General features: G+C 42.8%; 1 protein-coding gene and 1 long non-coding RNA gene across 2 annotated transcripts; both read right to left on the bottom strand.

The window, feature by feature from the left end:
* Positions 1–6,829: 6,829 nt before the first annotated feature.
* On the bottom strand, positions 6,830–20,204 carry znfx1 (zinc finger, NFX1-type containing 1). Its single transcript, XM_029693023.1, has 13 exons — positions 19,236–20,204; positions 18,836–19,122; positions 18,248–18,480; positions 15,014–15,139; positions 14,569–14,717; positions 14,219–14,362; positions 13,768–13,885; positions 12,395–12,621; positions 12,017–12,156; positions 11,142–11,442; positions 10,104–10,214; positions 9,902–9,997; positions 6,830–9,690 (listed from the first exon to the last, which is right to left on the bottom strand). Exons 1-13 carry the CDS (start codon positions 20,139–20,141, stop codon positions 7,237–7,239), a joined length of 5,292 nt encoding a protein of 1,763 aa, XP_029548883.1. The 5' UTR covers positions 20,142–20,204; the 3' UTR covers positions 6,830–7,236.
* A 276-nt stretch (positions 20,205–20,480) lies between these two features.
* On the bottom strand, positions 20,481–22,367 carry LOC115150099 (uncharacterized). Its single transcript, XR_003867046.1, has 3 exons — positions 21,686–22,367; positions 20,595–20,685; positions 20,481–20,503 (listed from the first exon to the last, which is right to left on the bottom strand). It is a non-coding gene; the product is annotated as an uncharacterized LOC115150099 (long non-coding RNA).
* Between the last annotated feature and the right edge of the window lie 1,065 nt (positions 22,368–23,432).

The raw sequence follows: 23,432 nt of genomic DNA, 5'->3' as shown, positions 1-23,432 counted from the left end.
CCATCCCTACCTTGTCACAACACAACACAAGGAATTCCACAAAATTACCTTTCTTAAAATGTGTCTCCTAATTTTTAATACTTTTTATTATTTTATGAAAAAAAAATTCTCCCCAATTTCGTGGTATCAATTGGTGGTTACAGTCTTGTCCCATCGCTGCAAATGTGCATCCTCCGAAACACGATCCAGCCAAGCCGCACTGCTTCTTGACACAATGCCCGCTTAACCCAGAAGCCAGCCGCACCAATGTGTCGGAGGAAATACCGTTCACCTGGCAACCGTGTCAGCATGCATGCGCCCGGCCTGCCACAGGAGTCGCTAGAGCATGATGGGACAAGGCTGCGACAGAGCCTGGACTCAAACCAGGATCTCTAGTGGTACAGCTAGCACTGCGATGCAGTGCCTTAGACCACTGCACCACTCGGGACGTCACAAATGAACTTTTAACAAGACACACCTGTTAATTTAAATGAATTCCAGGTGACTACCTCATGAAGCTGGTTGAGAGAATACCAAGAGTGTGCAAAGCTGTCATCAAGGCAAAATATAAATATATTTTGAGTTGTTTAACACTTTTTTGGTTACTACATGATTATATATGTGTTATTTCATTGTTTGCAGAAAATACAGTGTAGAAAATAGTAAAAATAAAGAAAAACCCTTGAATGAGTAGGTGTGTCCAAATGTTTGACTAGTACTGTAACTACAATGCTAATATCACATCTTTCCCAGTCAGAGTGTCTGTCTTGCATTCTTCGCCACTGTAGCCTACTTCTAACAACAAACTGAAGAATAGGGGTAGCATGGAGTCCATAATGCCTTTTATCATTATAACGTAATTTGCTTCCAGTTTAGGGTTGTTCACCACATGGTCCAAGATCATTTCTAATAGTCTCTGACAGTCAGCATCCAAGGTCTACACCACTCTCGCCATTTCCCAACACCGGAGGGAACTGACACCAAACTCACGAGCTGGAGCAGGCAGTAGCAATTTCCTCTACACTAGCTGGAGCAGGCAGTAGTAATCTCCTCTACACTAGCTGGAGGCAGTAGTAATCTCCTCTACACTAGCTGGAGCAGGCAGCAGTAATCTCCTCTACACTAGCTGGAGCAGGCAGTAATAATCTCCTCTACACCAGCGTGAGCAGGCAGTAGTAATCTCCTCTACACTAGCTGGAGCAGGCAGTAGTAATCTCCTCTACACTAGCGTGAGCAGGCAGTAGTAATCTCCTCTACACTAGCTGGAGCAGGCAGTAATAATCTCCTCTACACTAGCTGGAGGCAGTAGTAAATAAATAAACACACTCCATTACTATGCAATTAATAGAGTGGTAATGTAACAACATGGTAATACAATTGTGTTACTACTTGAGTGGTTACATTGTTACTATACAGGTGTAAGAGTAACCAGCGCATCTTTGAATCAGGTTCCAAACATTGGTTTTACTTTACCTCCCTCCCTCCCTCCTCCTTTTCCTCTCCTCCTACCTTTACCCACCACCCTCCTCTCCTCCTTTTGGTATCCATCTCTGAATGAAATAATCACCTAATGACATCCTGTCAGTGGCAGATCACATTAATCTTGTCATAAACAGCACTATCGACAGAGCCATTCTCAATGAAAGGCAGTGAAAGAGGATGCCAGGCGGCAGTAATTGTTCAAATTTGGAGTGGATCGATGGGTTTGGCATTGCACAAATCACGCTGCTGCATAAGCACACAAAAAGCTGATGGCCAAGGGGCTGGGCTTCCCACTAACACAATCAGCCATTCAACTTATCTGGCAGATTTCAGCTGGGGTGAAGTAGGCTCATCCTTCCTGAATGTTTTCTCTGGTTAAAGCTGGGGACGTAGTTTGTTTACATAGCTGTCACAGCCTGATGGACCTGTTAGTCTATGAGGTGGACTCTAATATGTATTGATAATCATACAGCGATCGTAATGATAACAAACAACCTTTGTCACGGTATCCAGGAGAGGGAGAGTAAAATGGATTAGATGCGTATTTTATTCCCGTTTCTTGGCCATATCTCAGTCAATTTAAACACCAGCCAAGCTCATTGCATATTCTGTCAAGCACATATGGTGTTGTGCAATTTAAAAAATATATATAATCCAAAGTTATGGAGCACTTGGAGGCCCAGTGCAGCAAAACAACTTAATGTCAGTCACTAATCCAGTTGCAGGTGTTCCGAAATTAAGGCTCAATTACACCAAATTGGGTTTCACAGATTTATTCAAATTAGTTTAGAATCACACCAAAGTAAATATGCTTACCTGGGCAGAACGCATCCCGTAGAGGGCTTGTTGAAATAAAAATAAATTTACATTTAAAATAGCCTGGAAACTGAATCAAGGGCTAAACCTGGTTTGAGTCGGTGTTTCTCTCAGCCTTAATCAAAGTTTTGATATGCAGTGACATATGTTCCACGGGGTGTTGACATGGATCTCAAGAGACAGAGAAGGTAATCAGTTGTTAATATACTACCACCCTTTAATTAGGTTGCAAAAAAAACATTGACTTCATGTTCATGCAATGCTCCAGCCCACTTAACCGATCATATCTGTGCCCCTTCCAAGCTCCGAACCTTTATTTGCCGTTTTCTAGTTAGTGAACCACAGAGAAGATGTAGGATAACTACGCTATGTCTTAACAGGTTAAGACACAGAGCATGTAGAAACGACATTATGACTTATGTTAATTCAAAACCAGCAAGCGAATTTGAGATAGACATTCTTTTTTATCAGAATTTATGAACTCTGAGATTATAGATTATCAAGGTATATTCTTTGTTACCCTGAGGCTACTACACTATTTTGGTAATAGAAATTACGCCACCAGAGTCAATTGTAAGAATGATCTAAGAATGATCTAAGAATGGTCTAACTATGGTGACAAAATAAAAAACAGAACTTTCAACAGAGAAGAAAGTGTACTTTCATTCTGAGAAGAGCGACTAACAAGATTGGTGTTGAAATTTCAGAACTTAACCTCCCAAGATTCACATTTAAATTACAGTTTGGGCTGTGTTTTCTAATATTCCCTTTTTGGAAAGGACAAATTCTGAGAATTTTCCCTCAATTCTTTCCCTCAGAGCCATACCAAGGGGTGTTACAATTAGATGGACATAACACCCTACATCTGGACAGACAGTTATTGCACTTTGTAGCGTCATAAGTTTTAATTGCTGCTGTCATAATTTACTAACATCTCTTCTCCCCCAGAGAACAGCAAAAAAACATGTTGCTGCATGTCTATTGAATTCTAATGTGGCTTATTAACAAATGATACTGAGCCGAATCAGTAAGGGCTAAAGAAAGAGAAGAATATTAGATATTGGAATCTGGAGCGGAAGAGAATGGTCAGTTACAAAGAGGACCATACAGACAGTAAAATGAGGGGTAAAATTAAATCAGAGAAATTGCAGAGGAGGGCGGTGATGCCTATTTCAGCGGTTATCCAATGGAGAGGGGAGAATGATAGCTGATTAAGTCAGTGGGCTCACTCCTTCCCCACTCCTAAACTCTAGCTCTCTACATCTCCGCTAGGAGCTGAGCTGCATGGTGAACATGGACCCAGAGTGATGGGGAGAATTGGGGCCTCTGATCACTAACCACTTTGTCTGGGGAGAATACGACCCAAGAGGCCCTGGGTACTTTCAGCAAAAACAGCTTTTCACCTTACGTAATGCTGGGGTGAAAACTCTTGATATATTCAGTATCTTAAATTATTACACATACATATAAACACCTTCCCTTCCAAACGTATGTAATCTCGTAAGTGCACATGTTAACATCCCTGTGCACCTATCTCCAGGACAGTACACAGTAGTAGCTAGCTACAATATATACATCGGGACAGTACACAGTAGTAGCTAGCTATACCAGGCTTTATTACAATATCAAAAGCTCTCTCACTTAAAGTGAAGTAGTGCTGATAAATGCAGCCATGGGAGCCTTAATGAACGATTTACTCATAATGTGGGCTCATAAAGATTACAGCATACACAGTACCAATCGTCCATGCACCAACAATTGCCCTCCTGTATGGTCGACCCGTTCTTATATTTCAGCAAATGGGGTTTGTCAAAGACTATTTATATCGCTTTAGTTGATTATAAATGTCAATCTTTCAGTTCACAGCCAATCTGAACAGTGCTTGTGTGAATACATTTCAGCGTGTTACGATCCACAGGTAAGACATTGATGGAAGTCTCAAAGTAAGAGTGCTGATCTAGGATCAGTTTTGTGATTTGTAAAGTAACGAATGGACAGGAGAAACCTGAACGTATCAGCACTCCTCTGTGATGTTTGATACGGCTCAGATACGAGTTAAGGGATGATTATGATTATAATAACATTATAATAACAAACAGGCAATATCAAACCATGTACTCAATGCAAAAACTAAGGCATGTGCTAAAAATACATCAGATATTTACAGTATCTGGTTAAAAGGATTAGAAAACGCATTGTAAATATGCAATTAACATTTTCTATAATGGTTTGATGCTATTTTTAAGTGAATTTCAAAGTTACGGACCTTTCAGTGTTCCGAACGACCTCCAACGACCTCTATTCTGAGGGCCCACTGTAATACATGGATTTTATATGCCGCTTTTCTCGCTTTTCTTTCAAAACATCCATTTAGGGTGTTTTGCAGCACCTTGCATCACTTTATGATGATATTAGATGATACTTTAAGCAAACTGTCTGTGTCTATCATCAAATGGGAACCGTGCTGCACAAGTACAATAGATAAGGGAGTCATTTGAATGACAGTAGGCCTGCTGACAATGAATTACAGGTTATCATACATGTCTCCTCCTCAGTCTGCATGCATGTCACATGTTTGCACAGATTCAGTGATTTAGATCTGATCTTGCTTCTTCATTAATCACACCTGCCAAGAACATGAGATGAGGATGCAACATAGCTAGCAACTGTCTGTTCCTAGCCTGCGGTGGATTCTCATTCTCAGCACTGGTTTGATGCCTCAAACCAGTACTTGACTTGGACTGACATAGGCTCGGTACTCATTTTGGGTGCCGGTACTGTTTATATTTAGGTGCAGGAGCTCCACAATACTTTTGAGCTAATATTCTATAAGGGGAACTCAAGCAGTAGAACATTTGAGGTGTCGGCACTCAGCTCAGGTGGGCTCCTGTCCAAGTTAAGCACTGCCTCAAACTCTGTCTTCACTACACAATATTATACAGGATAGTAAGGTGTTGAACACGACATTCCAAGACAACAGATTAGGTCTATGGAAAAATCTATACAAAATCACTTTCATATAATGGGTAGCCTAACCACTGAAAGACATGTATAAGACTGAATTAATCCACCTCTCCCGCTGTCGCTGCATGATCAGTGTCTCCTCAACCCAACCGTAACCATGCCTTAATTTAGTTAACGCTCAAAGGCGCACACTAGAATCCGTCTCTCACTGAAGTAACGGTTACATCTATGCCACTTAAGTGGCTCTGTTCTCCCCATTAAGCACAATGACATTGATTCATTGTCATGAAAAATACTGATTTGGGCCTCTCTAACTCATGTGCTTCAATTGAATCCTCCTCTAATCTCGATCGTCCTTGAAAGACAGTCCAATCAGCTAAGGAAGTCAGACAGATTTTTTTTAAGGGAATTTGACGTGACAGATGAGCCTGCAGGCCCCTTAGGATGTTACCATTTTTCTGCAGTGCCTCCTTCAGTCCAAGTCTGTCTCTGAAACTGAAACACCATAAATACTGACAGCATGACATTCATGGTTTCAAATTTGCTCTTTTTTGTCCCCCTATCCTGACACTACAGTTTTCTTTTCTTACTGCAGAGAGCACAGTTTGCATTAGAGCTGGGTTTGTGACAAGGCTACATTCATCATCTAATAAAGTGATGCAAACTGCTGCAAAAAGCCCTAAATGGATGTCAGCCCCGAATTCCACGAATTTGAGGTTGTTTAGGGTCTTGCTGCTTCACGGCCAAGAATGTTATGTTTGAAATTCCAGTGATGTTTTATTATTGGCCAGCTAGCCGTGTGTCATGTTTTGACTAAGTGCAAGAAACTTGCTGATCCTGCCATGCAGTTTATAATACTGCAAATCCATGCAGCTTATAATACTGCAAATCCATGCAGCCTTGGGCACCTATCTAGATGATGCATAAAGGGTGTTTGTCATCTTTATAACTTCAGATGTTTAGGTGTACGGTGTGTGTGTGTGTGTCTCTCACATCTATCCGACTCACGGTCCTGATGTTCCCTACACCTGCAGCTTGTGATAAGATGACAGAACCCTGTCCAGAAACAACCCTTAGTACCTAAACCAAGCACCTGCGTAGATCTGAGAGCATTAGATAAGTATAAGAAATGTGGGACAAAATCCTCCCAACCTATCAGAGGGCAAGGTAAAGCTACTACCATACTGCTTACACCTAGAATTTGTATTGAGTTAAGGAGAAGGAACGTCTCTGGACAGGGCCATAGGACTAGCCACACCAAGTCAAACACCTCCGCCCTGCCACTTACAGCTTAGGGCCAACTACACTATAGTTCACAAAATGCTCAGAAAATGTATATTAAACTGATACATAAAGTAGGCCTATACTCATTTAAATAAATGGGCAATGTCAAAGACACAATGTGGAGTTTGAGTTTATCCCTCCCAATATATTTGTGTATATTAGTTGTGTTTACAGTGTTTTCTTATCATACCAGAGTTTGTGTTGTTTTCCAGCCCCTTTATCATATTCATTTATTTAGACTTTCTCAGTTAGCTGAATCACAATTGTGTATGTATGTGTATTAGAAAATCCATTCGCAAATATATGGGATCATCTCAGGTACATTTTATTAGAAAAAACACATATCAAGCCAACTCTTTGTTAAATTAACAATACACTGCTGCCATCTATTGGTGTGACTGGAAAAATACGCACGGGTGTCTAAATGTTGAGGCCCAACAATCCTGCCTAAACATTTGCATAATTCATAATTGTACATTGGGTTGAAAATACAGTATTGTACTCTGGAGTGATATCACTTTAAAAAAATATTAATATTAACAAGAATTATATTCTCAAAGCAGATTGATTTTATCACATTCAATGAATCATTTACAGTAATTTCAGCATTTAAATATATAAATTGATACAGCAACGCTTTCTGGAGTGCAAATTATGATAACTGTCACATCGGTCATGAAGTCACAATTAAACAGAGAAAATAATCTGTTTTTAATCAGCAAGGTTCATCAGACCAAAGTTCAGCATATTGTTAGCTTCGGACCACGCAGCATGTTGTGCCCCATCCATCTCTGATGCCACTCTGTTGCCACTTGCCAGAGCATGGTCTGCTCCACCGATCGTAGCATTGCACTCTGGGCAGTTACGGCTCATCATGGCGCCTCCACAATCTCCGATGGCATAGACGTGACCGTTAGGGCAGGAGTACCAGTGGCCTTTAGGCAAACTCATGGCTGAGAGTATCATCTTTCGTTCATCATCACTGATCCCCAGGCCAGAGCTTGGTAGCTTTTCAGCCAAGTCTTTCAGTGCCTGCTTTACCAAGTCCTCGTCTTGCAGAGTAAATGGTTGCATTCTCTCCAGAACCTCCCTTATGGCTGTGACCTCAGCCTGAACTTTGACCCCACGACCTGTGTCCTTAGCCATCTTGCAGCGGGCGTTGAGCTCGGCCAAAAAGGACAGCCTTTGTAGCTCGCTCTGCAGATCAGAAGCCTGCTGCTCCGAAAACTTCTGGTAACAATCCATCAGCCACCTCAGGAACTCTTGGACTTTCTCATCAAAGTGGAAAGCTTCCCCACTTGACATGTGCTGCCTACTAATCTTCAGCAACTTGCCAACTCTCTCAAGGGAGGACATCTTGTTTTCCGTGATCCACAGTTCCTTAGCTGTGAGGTGGGAGGCACTTAGTTTTTTCCTGATCTGTATGTACTCCAACGGTAGATCCCTTTGCAAGTCCTCCTTGTCAATCCATTGCTGCTTAAGGACCGCCTTTTGCGCCTCAATAGCTGACTGTGCTCCATTAATCTTCTCCTTCACTTTCTCAATTACCGCCAGACTCCGGTTGACGTAAGCCCCGTACCGGAGATTCCTGCGGATGGGAGTGCGGCACCTGGGGCACTCCTTCAACTTTACTGCGAGCTGCTCCTCGGTAGCCTGCTGGTTGTCATCCATCCCCATGTATTTGTCCATGGACGCGGACTCAAAGATGTGTCCGCAGTCCTCCAGCTGAATAAAGCAGGCCTCAGCATCGTCCTCCGTACCAAAGAAGATCTCCATAACATCCTCGTGGTGGCAAACACGGCACTTGTTGGGGCAAAGGTCTCCACACAGGCCGATGCAGGGGTGCCCACACTGCAAGGTTTTGGTGCAGGGTTGGGTGCATGGTGGACGGTCACAAGGCTCATGACAGAGCTTGCTGCAGCCCTGGTGAGGACACTGCCAGGCACAGGGCTCTATGCAGGGGGCACAGGGCTGGCCGCAGGGCTTCATACAGGCACTGTGGATGCAGCGATTCTCACAGAGAATTGGACAGGGAGGGCAGTCACGTGTACAGGGCTCCCGACACTTGTGGGAGCAGACTAGGAGCTTATCACATCGGTGGACACAGCCCACGTGGAAGCGGCCCTGGTGGCACCTCTGGCAGGAACCAGGACAGGGGTGGCCACACTTCAGAATCTGTTTGCAAGGTGCCCTGCAGTCCGGCTGTACTGTAGATCTCCTATAATGACAGGGACCTTCTTGCTTGTGTCCACACTTGAGCTCCAAGGTGACTGTTGCCATGCAGGTGGTGGTGCAGGACTCCCCACACACCGTGGCACATAGATGGCCACACACCAGCTTCTTCTGACAGGGCTCCTGGCACACAAATCGCTCTGGAGCCTGGTGACAGGGCACCATCTGCTTGTGCTGGCACCGCGGTACGATTTTCTCTACCCGCGTAAGGCAGTTTGTAGGGCATTTCTGGTAGCACAGAAGTTGGCATCGATGCCCCAGCTCACAGAGGACCTTCTGGCACTTCTTGTTACATGTGTACTTCTTGTGCTCTTGGTCGTACGGGTGGCAAGCACTGGAGCACACGTGACCACAGTTCAAGCGGAACTCGCAGGGCAGGTTGCAGCCTCCCTCAGGAGCATGTTTGAAGTCGTCTCCGCAGAATGCTTTAATGTGTCGCTCAGGGTGGTTCTGGCAGCACAGGGTCAGGGCAGGGCCCACTTGGTCTTTCTCTCGCAGTGTGTGCAGGATGTTGCTCCAAAGCTTGACCTTTCCCAACATGGCCATGTTTCCAATGCAGTAGAGACCCTTCTTAGCCCGTGACAGGGCCACACAGACACGGTTGGGGATGTTCAAGAAGCCTACCTTCCCCTCTTTGTTACTTCGAACCAACGACAGCAGGACAATATCATTCTCCTCTCCTTGGTATTTGTCAACAACATGAACTTTGACCCCATTGAACTCTTTGGCTGGCATGAGTTTGCGCAGACAGTGGAGTTGGCCAGTGTAAGTGGTGAGGATGGTGATCTGGGACGGCTGGTATTCCTGTAACAGGAGGTAGCGACACAACGCTACCACGAAGAGGGCCTCGTGGAGGTTCTGGCGACTCTTTCCATCCCTGATCTCCTCCTCCAGGTAGTTATGCTCCACAAAGAACATGTTGGAGAGAAGACCCTACAAGACAACAGGGAGGTGAATACAACGGTTATTGGACCGCAACTAACTTCTAAAGCCTACACGTGGACTGTGTATTGTGCTTTATTAATGGTTCATTGAATTGACCACATGCTGAAATGGATTGATATTCAGTATACAGTACACTTTAAATGCATTCCTGCTAGGAGGGTAACTACCATGTAAAAAGTCTCTGAAAGCATTGACGAACCTTAACATTGTCATAGTCCATCACTGAGGGGTGGTTCTCTAGCTCAGAGTAGATGTGCGGGACCAGAAGACGGGCGATGTCTGGCCTCATGCGATGCTGTGCGGGTATAGACCCAGAGTTAGAGGATTGGTCAATGGACAATGAAGAACAAGGGTAATTGGTTTATCCATATACACTTTCCCTTTAGATTCCCCACACATACCTGGTAGTTAAGTCTGACGTATGGAAAGTCCATCTTGATCAGCCTCTCAAACATGGAAACTTCAAGATTGAAGTTCTTGGCCAGTTCGAACACGGTTGCACTGGGCCGGAGCTAGGGACACAATGAGCTACATAAGTACCGCTGAAGCCCAAGAGAGGAGGAATGGACCACCTCATTTCAACACTTTTAGACAACATCTCAACTCTATTATTTGTTGTTGAACACTGTTTTTCCAGAACCTGCCCACTAAAGATGAACATTTGCCGTTCGACTAAATCACATTTACAGAAATGTTGATTAATGTGCATTGGCCCTCTCAAATCAATGTAATAAAGTAAAATAAAGAGTAGGAAGAATATACAGTATTTGAAAATAAAAACTCACAGTTTTGCTATCCTATCTTGTTTTCCTGCTTCCTTTCAGTTGTTAATGTGTGTCTGCTTTATTTAGGGCACAGGGTAAGAATGTATGTGGGAGGGGGTGTGGGAAAGATACAAAACATTCTCAAATAATGTGAGTTATTGTACTCAGTTTGTTTCTGCCTGACTGTGTTAGATTTCAAACCACTAACTTTTGATTAATAGCACTTCAAAGCCAAAGCTTTTTTTCTCATCGAAAGTGTGATCCACCTACACGAAAGCAAAGTGCACATCTCAAGAATACCAGCTTTGAATAAAAGTGGATTATATTGAACTGAGTAAAATATGTGATATTCTCAGAGTGCCTTAGCTTTTTCACTCAAGAGCTAAAAGGAACAAGTCAAGTTACGTAAGACCTTATAGCTGGGTGAACTCTCCGTTTAGCCCCAAGCAGAGTTGGAAGTTGATTGCATTTCAATAAGAAATTAAAATGACCATGGACTTTCAATCGACAAATGCCCAGTTTACATTAGGACCAATGTTCAAGTCAATTTTACATTAGGAGCTATTTTCAAGTCAATTTTACATTAGGAGCAATTTTCATGTCCAATTCAATCCCTGGATTTAGTGGCATAACAGTAGGGAAGTTGACCATGCCTGACCAATGAGTGTCCAGTACCTGTTGGTGGTCTCCAATGAGAATGAGGTGCTGGCAGGCCTGGCTCAGAGTGGTGATGGTGTGGGCCTCCAGTACCTCTGCTGCCTCTTCCACGATTACTAGGCGGGGGCGCACTTCCTGCAAAGCTTTGCGCCATCTAGCAGCCCCTGTGGTCGTCATGCCGATGACCTTGGCTTCCTTCAGGACACATAAGTCCTCACGGAGACGAATCTCAGCCAGACGCTCAGCAGCGTCCTGATAGTCCTGCTCTGCCTGCTGGGCTCGCATACGCAGCTCCGTCCGATAACGCCCCACCCATAACCTGCGGACACAGAGCAGCATCAGATGAGGTCATTGGTAGCATTTGACGGTAAGGCCACTAATAGAGTCTACATACGCAGGTCATAAAACGAACATACTTCCTATAGAAAAGTTGTGTTTACCTGACATAACCCTGTCACAATCAAATTCTGAATATCTGAGATTCGTAGATAATGCATAGAGCAGAATCCTTTATACCTTGTTTGATTTACTGAGTCAATCCAACACGCTGGAGCTGTGACAATTTCTTTATTGCATAATCCCAAATTGCTTTTTGGCTGGCACACAACTGAGGCTTACACTGGTCTTTTCCCCAGTCAGATCAAAACCTGCGTCACTTAAGGTGGCACAGTCAATCGCACACCTGTGTGGTTTGTGTGGTCATGACGACTGTGCACTTTGCACAAACTAAGCACAGTTACATTGCCAGGGTGACAGAAAGGTGTAGAGGTGTAGGTTCGGTGCATGCATCTATTGAGATACATTTTCTCTGTAATTAGTTGACATAATTATGCACAATGGGAATATACGCTCTGGCAGTCTGGCGTTGCCTAGGTGATGAGAGGAACTATTACCGGTACAGTCTCCATCTGTCTGGCAGACTAAGAGTCCACACATCCAGAATGGTGTCTTCCTCATCTTCACTCATGGCTGAGCTGCTGCCCAGCTCTCTCCTAATACGATGTTTCATCTTCTTCTTCTGCACCCGCTGTATCTGCGCACACAGAGAGAGACACGTCAGACTTTTTAAATAACATGAATTATACCTTTAACTCAGCACCTGTCATTCTACCATACTCCTGAGCTAAATACTGTGAATATGAAGCAGGAGATGTCATTTTAAATCAATAAGCAGCTAAATTGGTTTGTGATTCACATATTGTATGATGCAATGTGTTTTGGCTATATTGTTATACAATTAGTTTGGATCAAGGCATGTTGTAGGTTCTCACCTCCCAGCCTTCATCACTCTGCTCTGCATGTATCTGAGTGTTCTCCAGGTTCATGGCCAGCATCATTTCCGCCATATCCCTGACTGTCTCCTCCATCTTTCTTCGATCATCATCGCGACTATGATGCATGTCTGAGACTTCTACAAAGCGTTCCGCCTGGATCAGGTCTGCCTCCTCCGCTATCTCGATCAGGTCCTCCTCCTCATCATCTTCGTCCATTTCCTCATCTATCACAAAACAGAGAGGGTAAAATGGTTGAGGAGTGAGGACCAGAGTTTCTAACTTCTATTCCTAGTAGTTCTCTCAACAGTCACTTTAATAATGTTTACATATCTTGCATTACCCATCTCATATGTATGTACTGTATTCTATACTATTCTACTGTATCTTAGTCTATGCCGCTCTGACATTGCTCGCCCAAATATTTATATATTCTTAATTCTATTATTTTACTTTATATTTGTGTGTATTGTTGTGAAATTGTTAGATATTACTGCCCTGTCGGAGCTAGAAACACAAGCATTTCGCTACACCCACAATATCATCTGCTGAACACGTGTATGTGACAAATAACATTTGATTCGATGAACTCTGAACTCTGCTTCACCCAATATAGTTTCAGGATCAAAGGGAGTTTTAAAGAAAACATAAAGAGTTCAAAAGATACAGCAGACTAATAGCTAGCTATGTGAATTACAGCCATAATATATTCACAAGCAATGTTGACAAATACAAGCCCACAAGTAGAAGCACTTTTTTTTAACTCTGCATTGTTGAGAAAGGGCTCGTAAAGCAAACATTTCACGGTAAAGTCTACACCTGTTGTATTCAGAGCATGTGACAAATACAATTTGATTTTGATTTGCTCTGCACCTGTTCCAGTTGTTATATCTGTCTGATCATGTGTCTTGTCTACTGTGACGATTATGGAATTTTGGGTAACAATGAATTGTCATGCACGGTTATTATTAACATTGTTTAAAAAAAAAGAAGCTTATAATGCATTATAACCCATCTTTGAAAACAAGTTACAACATACTGTACCTAATGAATACAACACAGCTTTGGGGACACCCCTGTCGCTTGGAACTTTTGGAAATTAAGCTTCTCCTCCCGACTGTGCCGTTCTGTTCATATAATGATTACCAACTTTACCCACTTCATGTAAAAAAAAGAATACTGCTATTTTGCAAACTATATCTACTTAAATATAAAGGTGAATCCCCCTTCTCCTGAAAATAACGTAGTAAGAAGATTATGACAATAATTGTTTTATAGTTCAGGGTTATTGTCCATAATTGTCAGTTACGAGATTATACAATAACTGTTCCAGCCCCATGTCTGCGTTCGGTGGTACTGCAGTGGCTTCTCACCTGCATTGTCATTTTGAGGATGTGGTGTCCTCTGCTGGAAGGCAGTGAAACCTAACCCCAGCCACTCCATTATCATAGACGGCTTCTTCCCACCATAGCTCTCAAAACCATCCAGAGCCTGAGGAAAAGTACATATCAAGAGTAAGTATTGTCTCCTCTCTGGCCAATAGCAGATTATCACCGTTCAAGATCGTATCATAAAGCTTTTCTGGGAATGTCTATTTTGTTTACATGAATCTTAAGCCTTGTTTAAGCAGTAGGGGTTTATCGTCCTCATTGTAGTTATCCTATATGACATCAACATAGTTCTAGAAGTAGCAGAGGTGGTGGACTATGAGTTATAGCCATAGCAGTAGTCACCAGTCTGATAGTGGTAACTGTAGCAGTTCGGACAGACGGCTAATAATCTACTAATTGATCTTTATATTTGACAGTAGTATCAACGACTCACAGGCTGGAGGGACAGGCTATCCCAGTGCCCCTCCGAGATGAACCTTTGAAGGAACTGTTCCCTTAGAACGCCTCGCAGACTGCACTCCAGCTGCACAGACTGAGTCTGGATCTTAGTCTCTTCGGTCCGCAGTGCATCATAGATCTGAGAGGAAAAAATATTCTGAGCATCAGTATGTGGTATCGTTTCCCTAAATGACTATTTCCCCAAAAGATATCCAACCTGGTTGTTACATTCCTGACACATAAGGAAGCTGAGCTACATTGACTTCAATAGGAGTGCTCATTTACATTTTAAGACTATTTCTCAAATTTTTGTGTAACTTTCAGGTTTCCCACACTAACTCTGACCTCACTGTTGGCACGGCGAAGATGTTGCGGTAGTCTGCGGCGGAAGTCATGGGACCTTTTCAGCTCCCCCAGAGTGAAACGCTTCAGGGCCTCACTGTTGCTTCGCCCACCCACTCTTACAATACCGTCTGGCAAAAACTTGTGGATGCCTTTGGTGCACAATGTTAAACAAATTAACTTGGGGATGCCTATGATGCATAATGTTAAACAAATTTACTTGGGGATGCACATGGTGCATGTTAAACAAATGAAAAAAACTGCTGATACATATGATGACTAAAGTGCCCTTCAGAATTATATCTGGTAAAACACAAATTATGACATTTTTCAAGAATGGCTTGAGGTGGAAAATAACTGAATTCAAGAAGCAAAAGTAGTGTGGGACAATCATGCATTCATATACCATACATCCATAGTTCAGTATGTCGGGCAGCAAGAGCCCTACCTTCCAGGAACTGGTCTAGAGCGTGGTTGGTATAACAAACCACCAGCATTGGGGAGGTGCCACCTTTCCACACATCCTGATTGGTCAAAAGAGCTTGGGCGATCTTTAGTCCTGTGTAGGTCTTCCCTGAGATGATGAGTAAGGAGAGAAAACAAATGTCCAAAAGTATTATACTCCTGCAAGTCCACCAACACATGAAGCATCATGGCATACAAATGTCAAACTTCCAGCCTAGAAATTGTACATGTACACGACCGTTCAAAAGTTTGGGGTCACTTATAAAAGTCCTTGTTTTTCAAAGAAAATCACATTTTTGTCCATTAAAATAACATCAAATTGATCAGAAATACAATGTAGACGTTGTTAACGTTGTAAATGACTATTGCAGCTGGAAACGGCAGATTTTCTATGGAATATCTACATAGGCGTACAGAGGCTCATTATCAGCAACCATCACTCCTGTGTTCCAATGGCACGTTGTGTTAGCTAATCCAAGTTTATAATTTTAAAAGGCTAATTGATCATTAGAAAACCCTTTTGCAATTATGTTAGCACAGCTGAAAACTGTTGTTCTGATTAAAGAAGCAATAAAACGGATGATCTCGTACAACGCTGTGTACTACTCCCTTCACAGAACAAGCTTCCCACAATAAGCTGGGAGAATTTTGCCCCATTCCTCCTGACAGAGCTGGTGTAACGGAGTCAGGGATGGTGTTCTTCGGCTTGCAAGCGTCCCCCTTTTCCCTCCAAACATAACGATGGTCATTAAGGCCAAACAGTTATATTTTTGTTTCATCAGACCAGAGGACATTTCTCCAAAAAGTGCGTACTTTGTCCCCATGTGCAGTTGCAAACCAGTCTGGCTTTTTTATGGCGGTTTTGGAGCAGTGTCTTCTTCCTTGCTGAGCGGCCTTTCAGGTTATGTCGATATAGGACTCGTTTTACTGTGGATACAGATACTTTTGTAGCCGTTTCCTCCAGCATCTTCAGAAGGTCCTTTGCTGTTGTTCTGGGATTGATTTGCACTTTTCGCACCAAAGTAAATTCATCTCTAGGAGACAGAACACGTCTCCTTCCTGAGCGGTATGACGGCTGCGTGGTCCCATGGTGTTTAAACTTACATACTATTGTTTGTACAGATGAACGTGGTACCTTCAGGCGTTTGGAAATTGCTCCCAAGGATGAACAAGACTTTTCTGAGGTCTTGGCTGATTTTCTTTTGATTTTCCAATGATGTCAAGCAAAAAGGCACTGAGTTTGAAGGTAGGCCTTGAAATATATCCACAGGTACCCCTCCAATTGACTCAAATGATGTCAATTAGTCTATCAGAAGCTTCTAAAGCCATGACATCCTTTTCTGGAATTTTCCAAGCTTTGAAGGCACAGTCAACTTAGTGTATGTAAACTTCTGACCCACTGGAATTGTGATACAGTGAAATAATATGTCTGTAAACAATTGTTGGGAAAATTACTTGTGTCATGCACAAAGTAGATGTCCTAACCGACTTGTCAAAACTATAGTTTGTTAACAAGAAATTTGTGGAGTGGTTGAAAAACAAGTTTTACCTTTTTAGTGACGGGGGCAGTATTCGGAAATTCAGATGAATGACGTGCCCAAATTAAACTGCCTGCTACTCGGGCCCAGAAGGTAGGATATGCATATTATTAGAAGATTTGGATAGAAAACACTCTGAAGTTTCTAAAACTGTTTGAATGATGTCTGTGAGTATAACAGAACTCATATGGCAGGCAAAAACCTGAGAAGAATCCAACCAGGAAGTGTGGAAATCTGAGGTTTGTAGTTTTTCAAGTGATTCCCTATCCAGTATACAGTGACTTAGGGTTCATTTTGCACTTCCTAAGGCTTCCACTAGATGTCAACCGTCTTTAGAACGTTGTTTCATGCTTCTACTGTGACTGCGGAGAGAATAAGAGGTCCTGGAGTCAGATGACTGAGAGAATGACATGAGTTTAGTGGCGCGCACTCCCGTGAGAGTTAGCTGTGTTCCTTTTCTTTTTTGAAGACAAAGGAATCGTCCGGTTGGAATATTATGGAAGATTTATGATAAAAACATCCAAAAGATTGATTCTATACATCGTTTGACATTCTATACATCGTCTGTAATATAACTTTTTTGACTTTTCGTCTGAACTTAACTGCGCGAGCACAGTGCATTTGGAGTACTCTACCGAACGCGCAAACAAAAAGGAAGTATTTGGACATATATATGGACTTTATCGAAACAAATTAACATTTATTGGGGAACTGGGATTCCTGGGAGTGCATTCCGACGAAGATCATCAAAGGTAAGTGAATATTTATAATATTATTTCTGAGTTTTGTTGACTCCACAAAATGGCGGGTTTGGTTTCGTCTCTGAGTGCTGTACTCAGATTATTGCAAAGTGTGCTTTCGCTGTAAAGTTTTTTTGAAATCTGACACAGTGGTTGCATTAAGGAGAAGTGTATCTATAATTCTTTGAAGAACAGTTTAATATTTTATCAACGTTTATGATGAGTATTGATGTGTAAATTGATGTGCTCATTCACCGGAAGTTTTGGGAGCCAAAACATTTCTGAACATTACACGCCAATGTAAAATGGGGTTTTTGGATATAAATATGAACTTTATCGAGCAAAACATACATGTATTGTGTAACATGAAGTCCTATGAGTGCCATATGATGAAGATCATCAAAGGTTAGTGATTAATTTTAGCTGTATTTCTGGTTTTTGTGACGCCTCTCCTTGCTTGGAAAATGGCTGTGTGGTTTTTCTTGTCTCGGCACTGTCCTAACATAATCTAATGCTATGCTTTCGCTGTAAAGCCTTTTTGAAATCGGACAATGTGGTTGGATTAACGAGAAATTAATCTTTAAAATGGTGTAAAATAGTTTGAGAAATTTGAATTATGAGATTTTTGTTGTTTTGAATTTGGCGCCCTGCTATTTCACTGGTTGTTGAGAGGTTAATGACTCCAACCTAAGTGTATGTAAACTTCCGACTTCAACTGTATTCCATAAAAAATATGCCATTTCCAGCTACAATAGTCATTTACAACATTAACAATGTCTACACTGTATTTCTGATCAATGTGATGTTATTATAATGGACAAAGAATTTGCTTTTCTTTCAAAAACAAGGACATTTCTAAGTAACCCCAAACTTTTGAATGGTAGTGTACATAAACATGATCTAATTCAATATGTATGATTTTTTCTATATGTATTCCACCTGTGCCTGGGGGTCCCTGGATGATTGCCAGCTCCTTGGTGAGGGCGAGCTGAAGGGCTCTCATCTGGGACTCGTCCAATCCCAGCTGCTCCATGGGGGGCCAGGCTTCAGGATCCAGGGTGTGGAAGCGGCTGCTCTTAAACTCAGGCGCCGCAATAGCAGATAGGTCATACGTATCCCCCATTGGCAGGTAGGCAGGAGGGTGGACCTCTGAGCTACATTCCACTATATACCTGCAATTTACATGTTGTCATAAATCAAAAATATAATTTTTGTTAGTCAGAAAGTTCTCATTCTTCATTACAATAATTGATATGCGGTAAATGTTCTGTCACAAAATATCTGCTAAATATCATCTAGCAGCTGGTGGAAGAGGTAAGTCACCCTCAAACCATGTTAAGCACTTTAAGATCAGAAGTATGGAACTGTATGAACGCAATCTGCGATTCTCAATATCAACAAAAACATGGTGGAAAAAAATATTTTGGCCAACTCTCTCTCATAGCATCAACACCACCGGTGCGATAGCCAGTACATACGTAGGGCTGACTAATGATTGAATTGAACAACGACAGACAGTACACCGACCTCTGGAAGGGCAGATCCTCTACTTCCAGGTCCTGCAGTCCCTCGAGGACGTAGCGGTAGGCCTCAAAGTAGGCGGTGGTCTCCACCATGAGGAAGGACTGGTGGGCCTCCACTCCGGCTAGGGCTCGCCTGCTCTCCGTTGAGAAAATTATCTGGACAAAGCCCTTCTCTAGCTCCTTGGGGTCCCGGTCTGACACAGTGGCAAACAGGAAGGTCTCAAAGTTGTCACAGGACATGCAGACCAGGGACCCGTATATCAGCCGCTTGGAGTTCTGCCAGCGGACAAACTGATTGGGACAGAGAATAACAAACATATATTGAATGTACTCTACTACACAATGTTGGCAAGTCTTGGTAAGTTATATTTTTTCTGTTCAAATACTCAATAGAACTGACTGACCTTAAGAGGTTTGGAGTCAAACTGGACCTTATAGGCCAAGCCAGACCGGGTGCACATTGGAACCACTAGTCGCGTGTCAAAGTACACTGTGATGTCATCGAAGCGCCTCTTCCTCAAAGGGACGTCTTTATTGCCCAGGTCCTGCTGGCTCTGAAGCAGCTGCTGGATGCCCTCTCGAAGAGGTCTCACAAAGTCCTCTCGCATGAGCCGGAAGTGCGTGTCCAGGTACAGCAGTCCGCTGGCATAGCGTTTGAAGATGAGGTTGGGCCTGAGGAAGGGCCTCTGTTCCTGGTGGAACTCCTCGGGGGTGGGGTAGATGGGCAGGGTCCTGAAGTCGGCCTCCCCAGGTGGGGCGTCCTCCTGGGGGGTGATGAAGGAGTAGTTGTCCGACTTCAGGGTGCCCTCCCTGGCTCTCTCCTGGAGGTGCTCCACCAGGACCTGGATCCTCTCCAGGCTCTCCTCCGTCTGCTCCAGGACATCCACCCCCACGGCTCGCAGGCTGTTGATGACTGGTCTGAAGAGGGCCACTATCATGGACACGGCCTGGATCGAGCTAGCCGGGAATATCCTGAGCACCTCAGCGAGAAGGGTCATGATGTTGTCCAAGTGCTGGGGGTACTGTTCCCGGCGAGTGAGGTCGAACTCTGACCCCATTCCCATCACATAATGGGGCAGGATGGTTCGGAGGAATCCAGAATGCTTGATTAAGCCAGCCAAGTGCTGTAAAGTTTGACGGTCAGTTTTGGACAAGAAGGCCTTGCAGAGGACTTGGCAGAGGAGCTGAACGAGGTCCTTTCGCATCTCTCTCTCGTCGAGTAGAGCTTGCAGTCCATAACTGGAGGCAAGAGTAATGGCTATTTCTGAAGGGTCTTTCCCTGAGAGCTCCTCCAACGTTTTGTACCCCATTGGACGAACATGAGGAGCGTCACCGTCTGCAGCTCTTCCTCTCCCTCCCCCTCTCTCTCCATCTCTTCCTCTCCCTCCTCCTCTCCCTCCTCCTCTGCCTCCCACTCTTTCTCCTCCTCCTCCCCAACCCCTCGCACCCTCCCCTCCTCCTCTGCCTTCCAGTCTTTCTCCTCCTCCTCTTCCTCCCCAACCCCTCGCACCCTCCCCTCCTCTTCCTCCCCCTGCCCTGGCATCACGCGCTCTCCTATCCTCCCTTGGGTTCCCCCCATTAACACCTCTCCTCTCTCCCCTGGCCCCCCTACCTCTTCCCCCTCTCCCTCGGTTGGCTATCCCTTCCTCTTCTCTCTGACCAGCCTCAGCACCTGAGAGGCAAACAGGGAAATCTATATCAATTTAATGGAGGAAATGCCAATCATGTCTTACTTATACAAAACAAAAAATGAATCTCCTTACCTATTCTGTGATCGACATGGTTGGCTCCTCTACCTCTCCATCTCCTGCCCCTGTTTGGGTTTTCCATTCAGGCTGAATTACTATTGGTCCACTAGGACAACAAATGAAACCCAGCAAAACACATAATGAATTTTTATAACAATGGCATTAATCAATTTGTTAAAAATTATTCCAAAACAGAGGCAAACTTAATATTGATGCGTGACTATTGTACATTGTGGTGGATGCCGTGCGCCATCTATTGGACACAGACAATTATTACGTGGACATTTTTTTATAAATGTTTTATTATGCGGAAATGGTGTAGGTTTCATTTCTACTGAAATTACGTCACTTGGATACTGTGAATAAATTATATATATGACTGTTACAATGTATCGAAATCAATCTGGATCCCTCGAAACCAAAGGTGAATATTTCACCCCAAAATGTCAGTGTTTTAGGACAGTCATTGAATGATGTAAATGAATAGTGAATAATTTGTATTTTATTCCGGATCTGCAGCTACTCTTCCTACGGGTCCAATCACAATTACATACAATAAAACAACTATAACATATCTACAATACAAACTCAATAACACAGAAAAAATAACAATATTCAAATGTATGTAGAGTGCGTGTGTTAGCATGTGTTTGCGAATGCCCTGTGTGCCTGTGTTTGTCTCTTCACAATCCGCGCTGATCCATAAAGTGTAGTTTTATCCGGTTTTTAAAATCTTATTGTACTGCTTGACTGAGTTCCAAATAGCCATGGCGCTATGTAGTACTGTGCGTTTCCCGTTGTCTGTTCTGGATTTGGGGACTGTGAAGAGATCTGGTGGCATGTATTGTGGGGGTACGTATGGACGTCTGAGCTGTGCGCTAGTCGCTTAAAACAGATAGGTCAATGATTTAAATATGTCAGTACCTCTCACAAAGACAAGCAGTGCACATTTTGAAACAAGGAAATCGATTTGACCTGTTCCCCAAGTGTATAAACCAAGCAGTGTGACAGACGTGACATCCTATCCAGTATTGTATTTACTTGTCGAAATAGGGTGTTCATATGTGATACATTCTTATTCTACATAGTAAAATAGAATTGCTTACCTTTGCTGAACGTGTGAATATTTTTGATGGGATTTAGGGTCCAATTGCAGATTACATAAAACTTTTACATACGCGTATTTCTGTAGTCCTTGTCTGGTTGACAGTAATGATTCACTGTGTTACAGTCCTCGTCTCTGCGGATCAGTGTCGGGGAATTCCGTGAGCTGCTCTTTAAAATGGGCCCAGGCCTGTTCGCTGCCGTGAGTCAGAAATGAAACTACACGCCCTACTGTTTATAAAATATCACGTTGACAATACTTTAGGAGTGATCTGCTGCCAGTTTCGCTTTCCAAAATGATATGAAGTGCAAGTGAGTCAGAAATGAAACTACACGCCTTACTTGTTGGTACAATATTTTGGAGAGTCATCGTTTATGTTTACGAAAATACATATTGAGCAATAATACGGTGCTCTTTTTGTCAGCATGGATAATCAAACACTTCCGAAGTTAAAAGATATACATACCGCTGCACTGGCTCTCTCTCTCTCTGTTGTAGCAATTGAGCAGTTGTGCAAAGTACTTAAGTACTTTCAAGTATTTTGACTTAAGTCGTTTTTTTGTGTATCTGTACAATTTCTATTCTTGCCAACTTTTACTTCACTACATTCCTAAAGAAAGTAATTTACTTTTTACCTAACACCTAAAAGTACTGAATGCTTAGCAGGACAGGAAAATGCCTTATTCCCACACTTATCAAGAGAACCTCCCTGGTCATCCCTACTGCCTCTGATCTGGCAGACTCACTAAACACATGCTTTGTTTGTTAATTATGTCTGAGTGTTGGTGTGCCCCTGGCTTTCCACACAAAAAAACAAGAAAACTATGCTCTGGTTTGCATTATAAGATGATTGAAATTACTTAAGTATATTTTAGCAAATTACATTTACTTTTGATACATAAGTATATTTAAAACCAAATACTTTGAAGTAGAATTTTACTGGGTGACTCACTTTTACTTGAGTCATTTTCTATGAAGATATCTTTACTTTTACTCCTAAGTACAACAATTGGGTACTTTTTCCACCACAGCAATGGAGTAGGGGCTAGGGACTGAATAAGTAGGTGTTCTAAAACTTGGCTGGTAGTGTATATTGAGCCACACAAAGGTGCTCTTTTTTGTCAGTATGGCTAATCATTAACACTGGAACTTAAAAAAGATACTGCTGCACTGCCTATGAACAGTTCAAGTAGGAAGTTTACATACACTTATGTTGGAGTCATTAAAACTCGTTTTTCAACCACCCCACAAATTTCTTGTTAACTAACTATAGTTCATGACAAGTCATTTTTCAAAAAATTGTTTACAGATTATTTTACCTATAATTCACAATTCCAGTGGGTCAGAAGATTCGTACATTAAGTTGACTGTGCCTTTAAACAGCTTGGAAAATTCCAGAAAATTATGTCATGGCTTTAGAAGCTTCTGATAGGCTAATTGACATCATTTGAGTCAATTGGAGGTGTACCTGTGGATGTATTTCAAGGCCTACCTTCGAACTCAGTGCCCTCTGCTTGACATCATGGGAAAATCGAAAGAAATCAGCCAAGACATCAGAATTTATTTTTAGACCTACACAAGTCTGGTTCATCCTTGGGAGCAATTTCCAAACGCCTGAAGGTACCACGTTCATCTGTACAAACAATAGTACGCAAGTATAAACACCATGGGACCACGCAGCCATCATACCGCTCGGAAGGAGACGCGTTCTGTCTCCTAGAGATAAATGTACTTTGGTGGGAAAAGTG

The sequence above is a fragment of the Salmo trutta genome, chromosome 16 (assembly GCF_901001165.1).
Source record: "Salmo trutta chromosome 16, fSalTru1.1, whole genome shotgun sequence".
NCBI lineage: Eukaryota > Metazoa > Chordata > Actinopteri > Salmoniformes > Salmonidae > Salmo > Salmo trutta.
The sequence above is the reverse complement of the archived record's forward strand: the minus strand, read 5'-3'. Positions and strand labels throughout refer to the sequence as shown.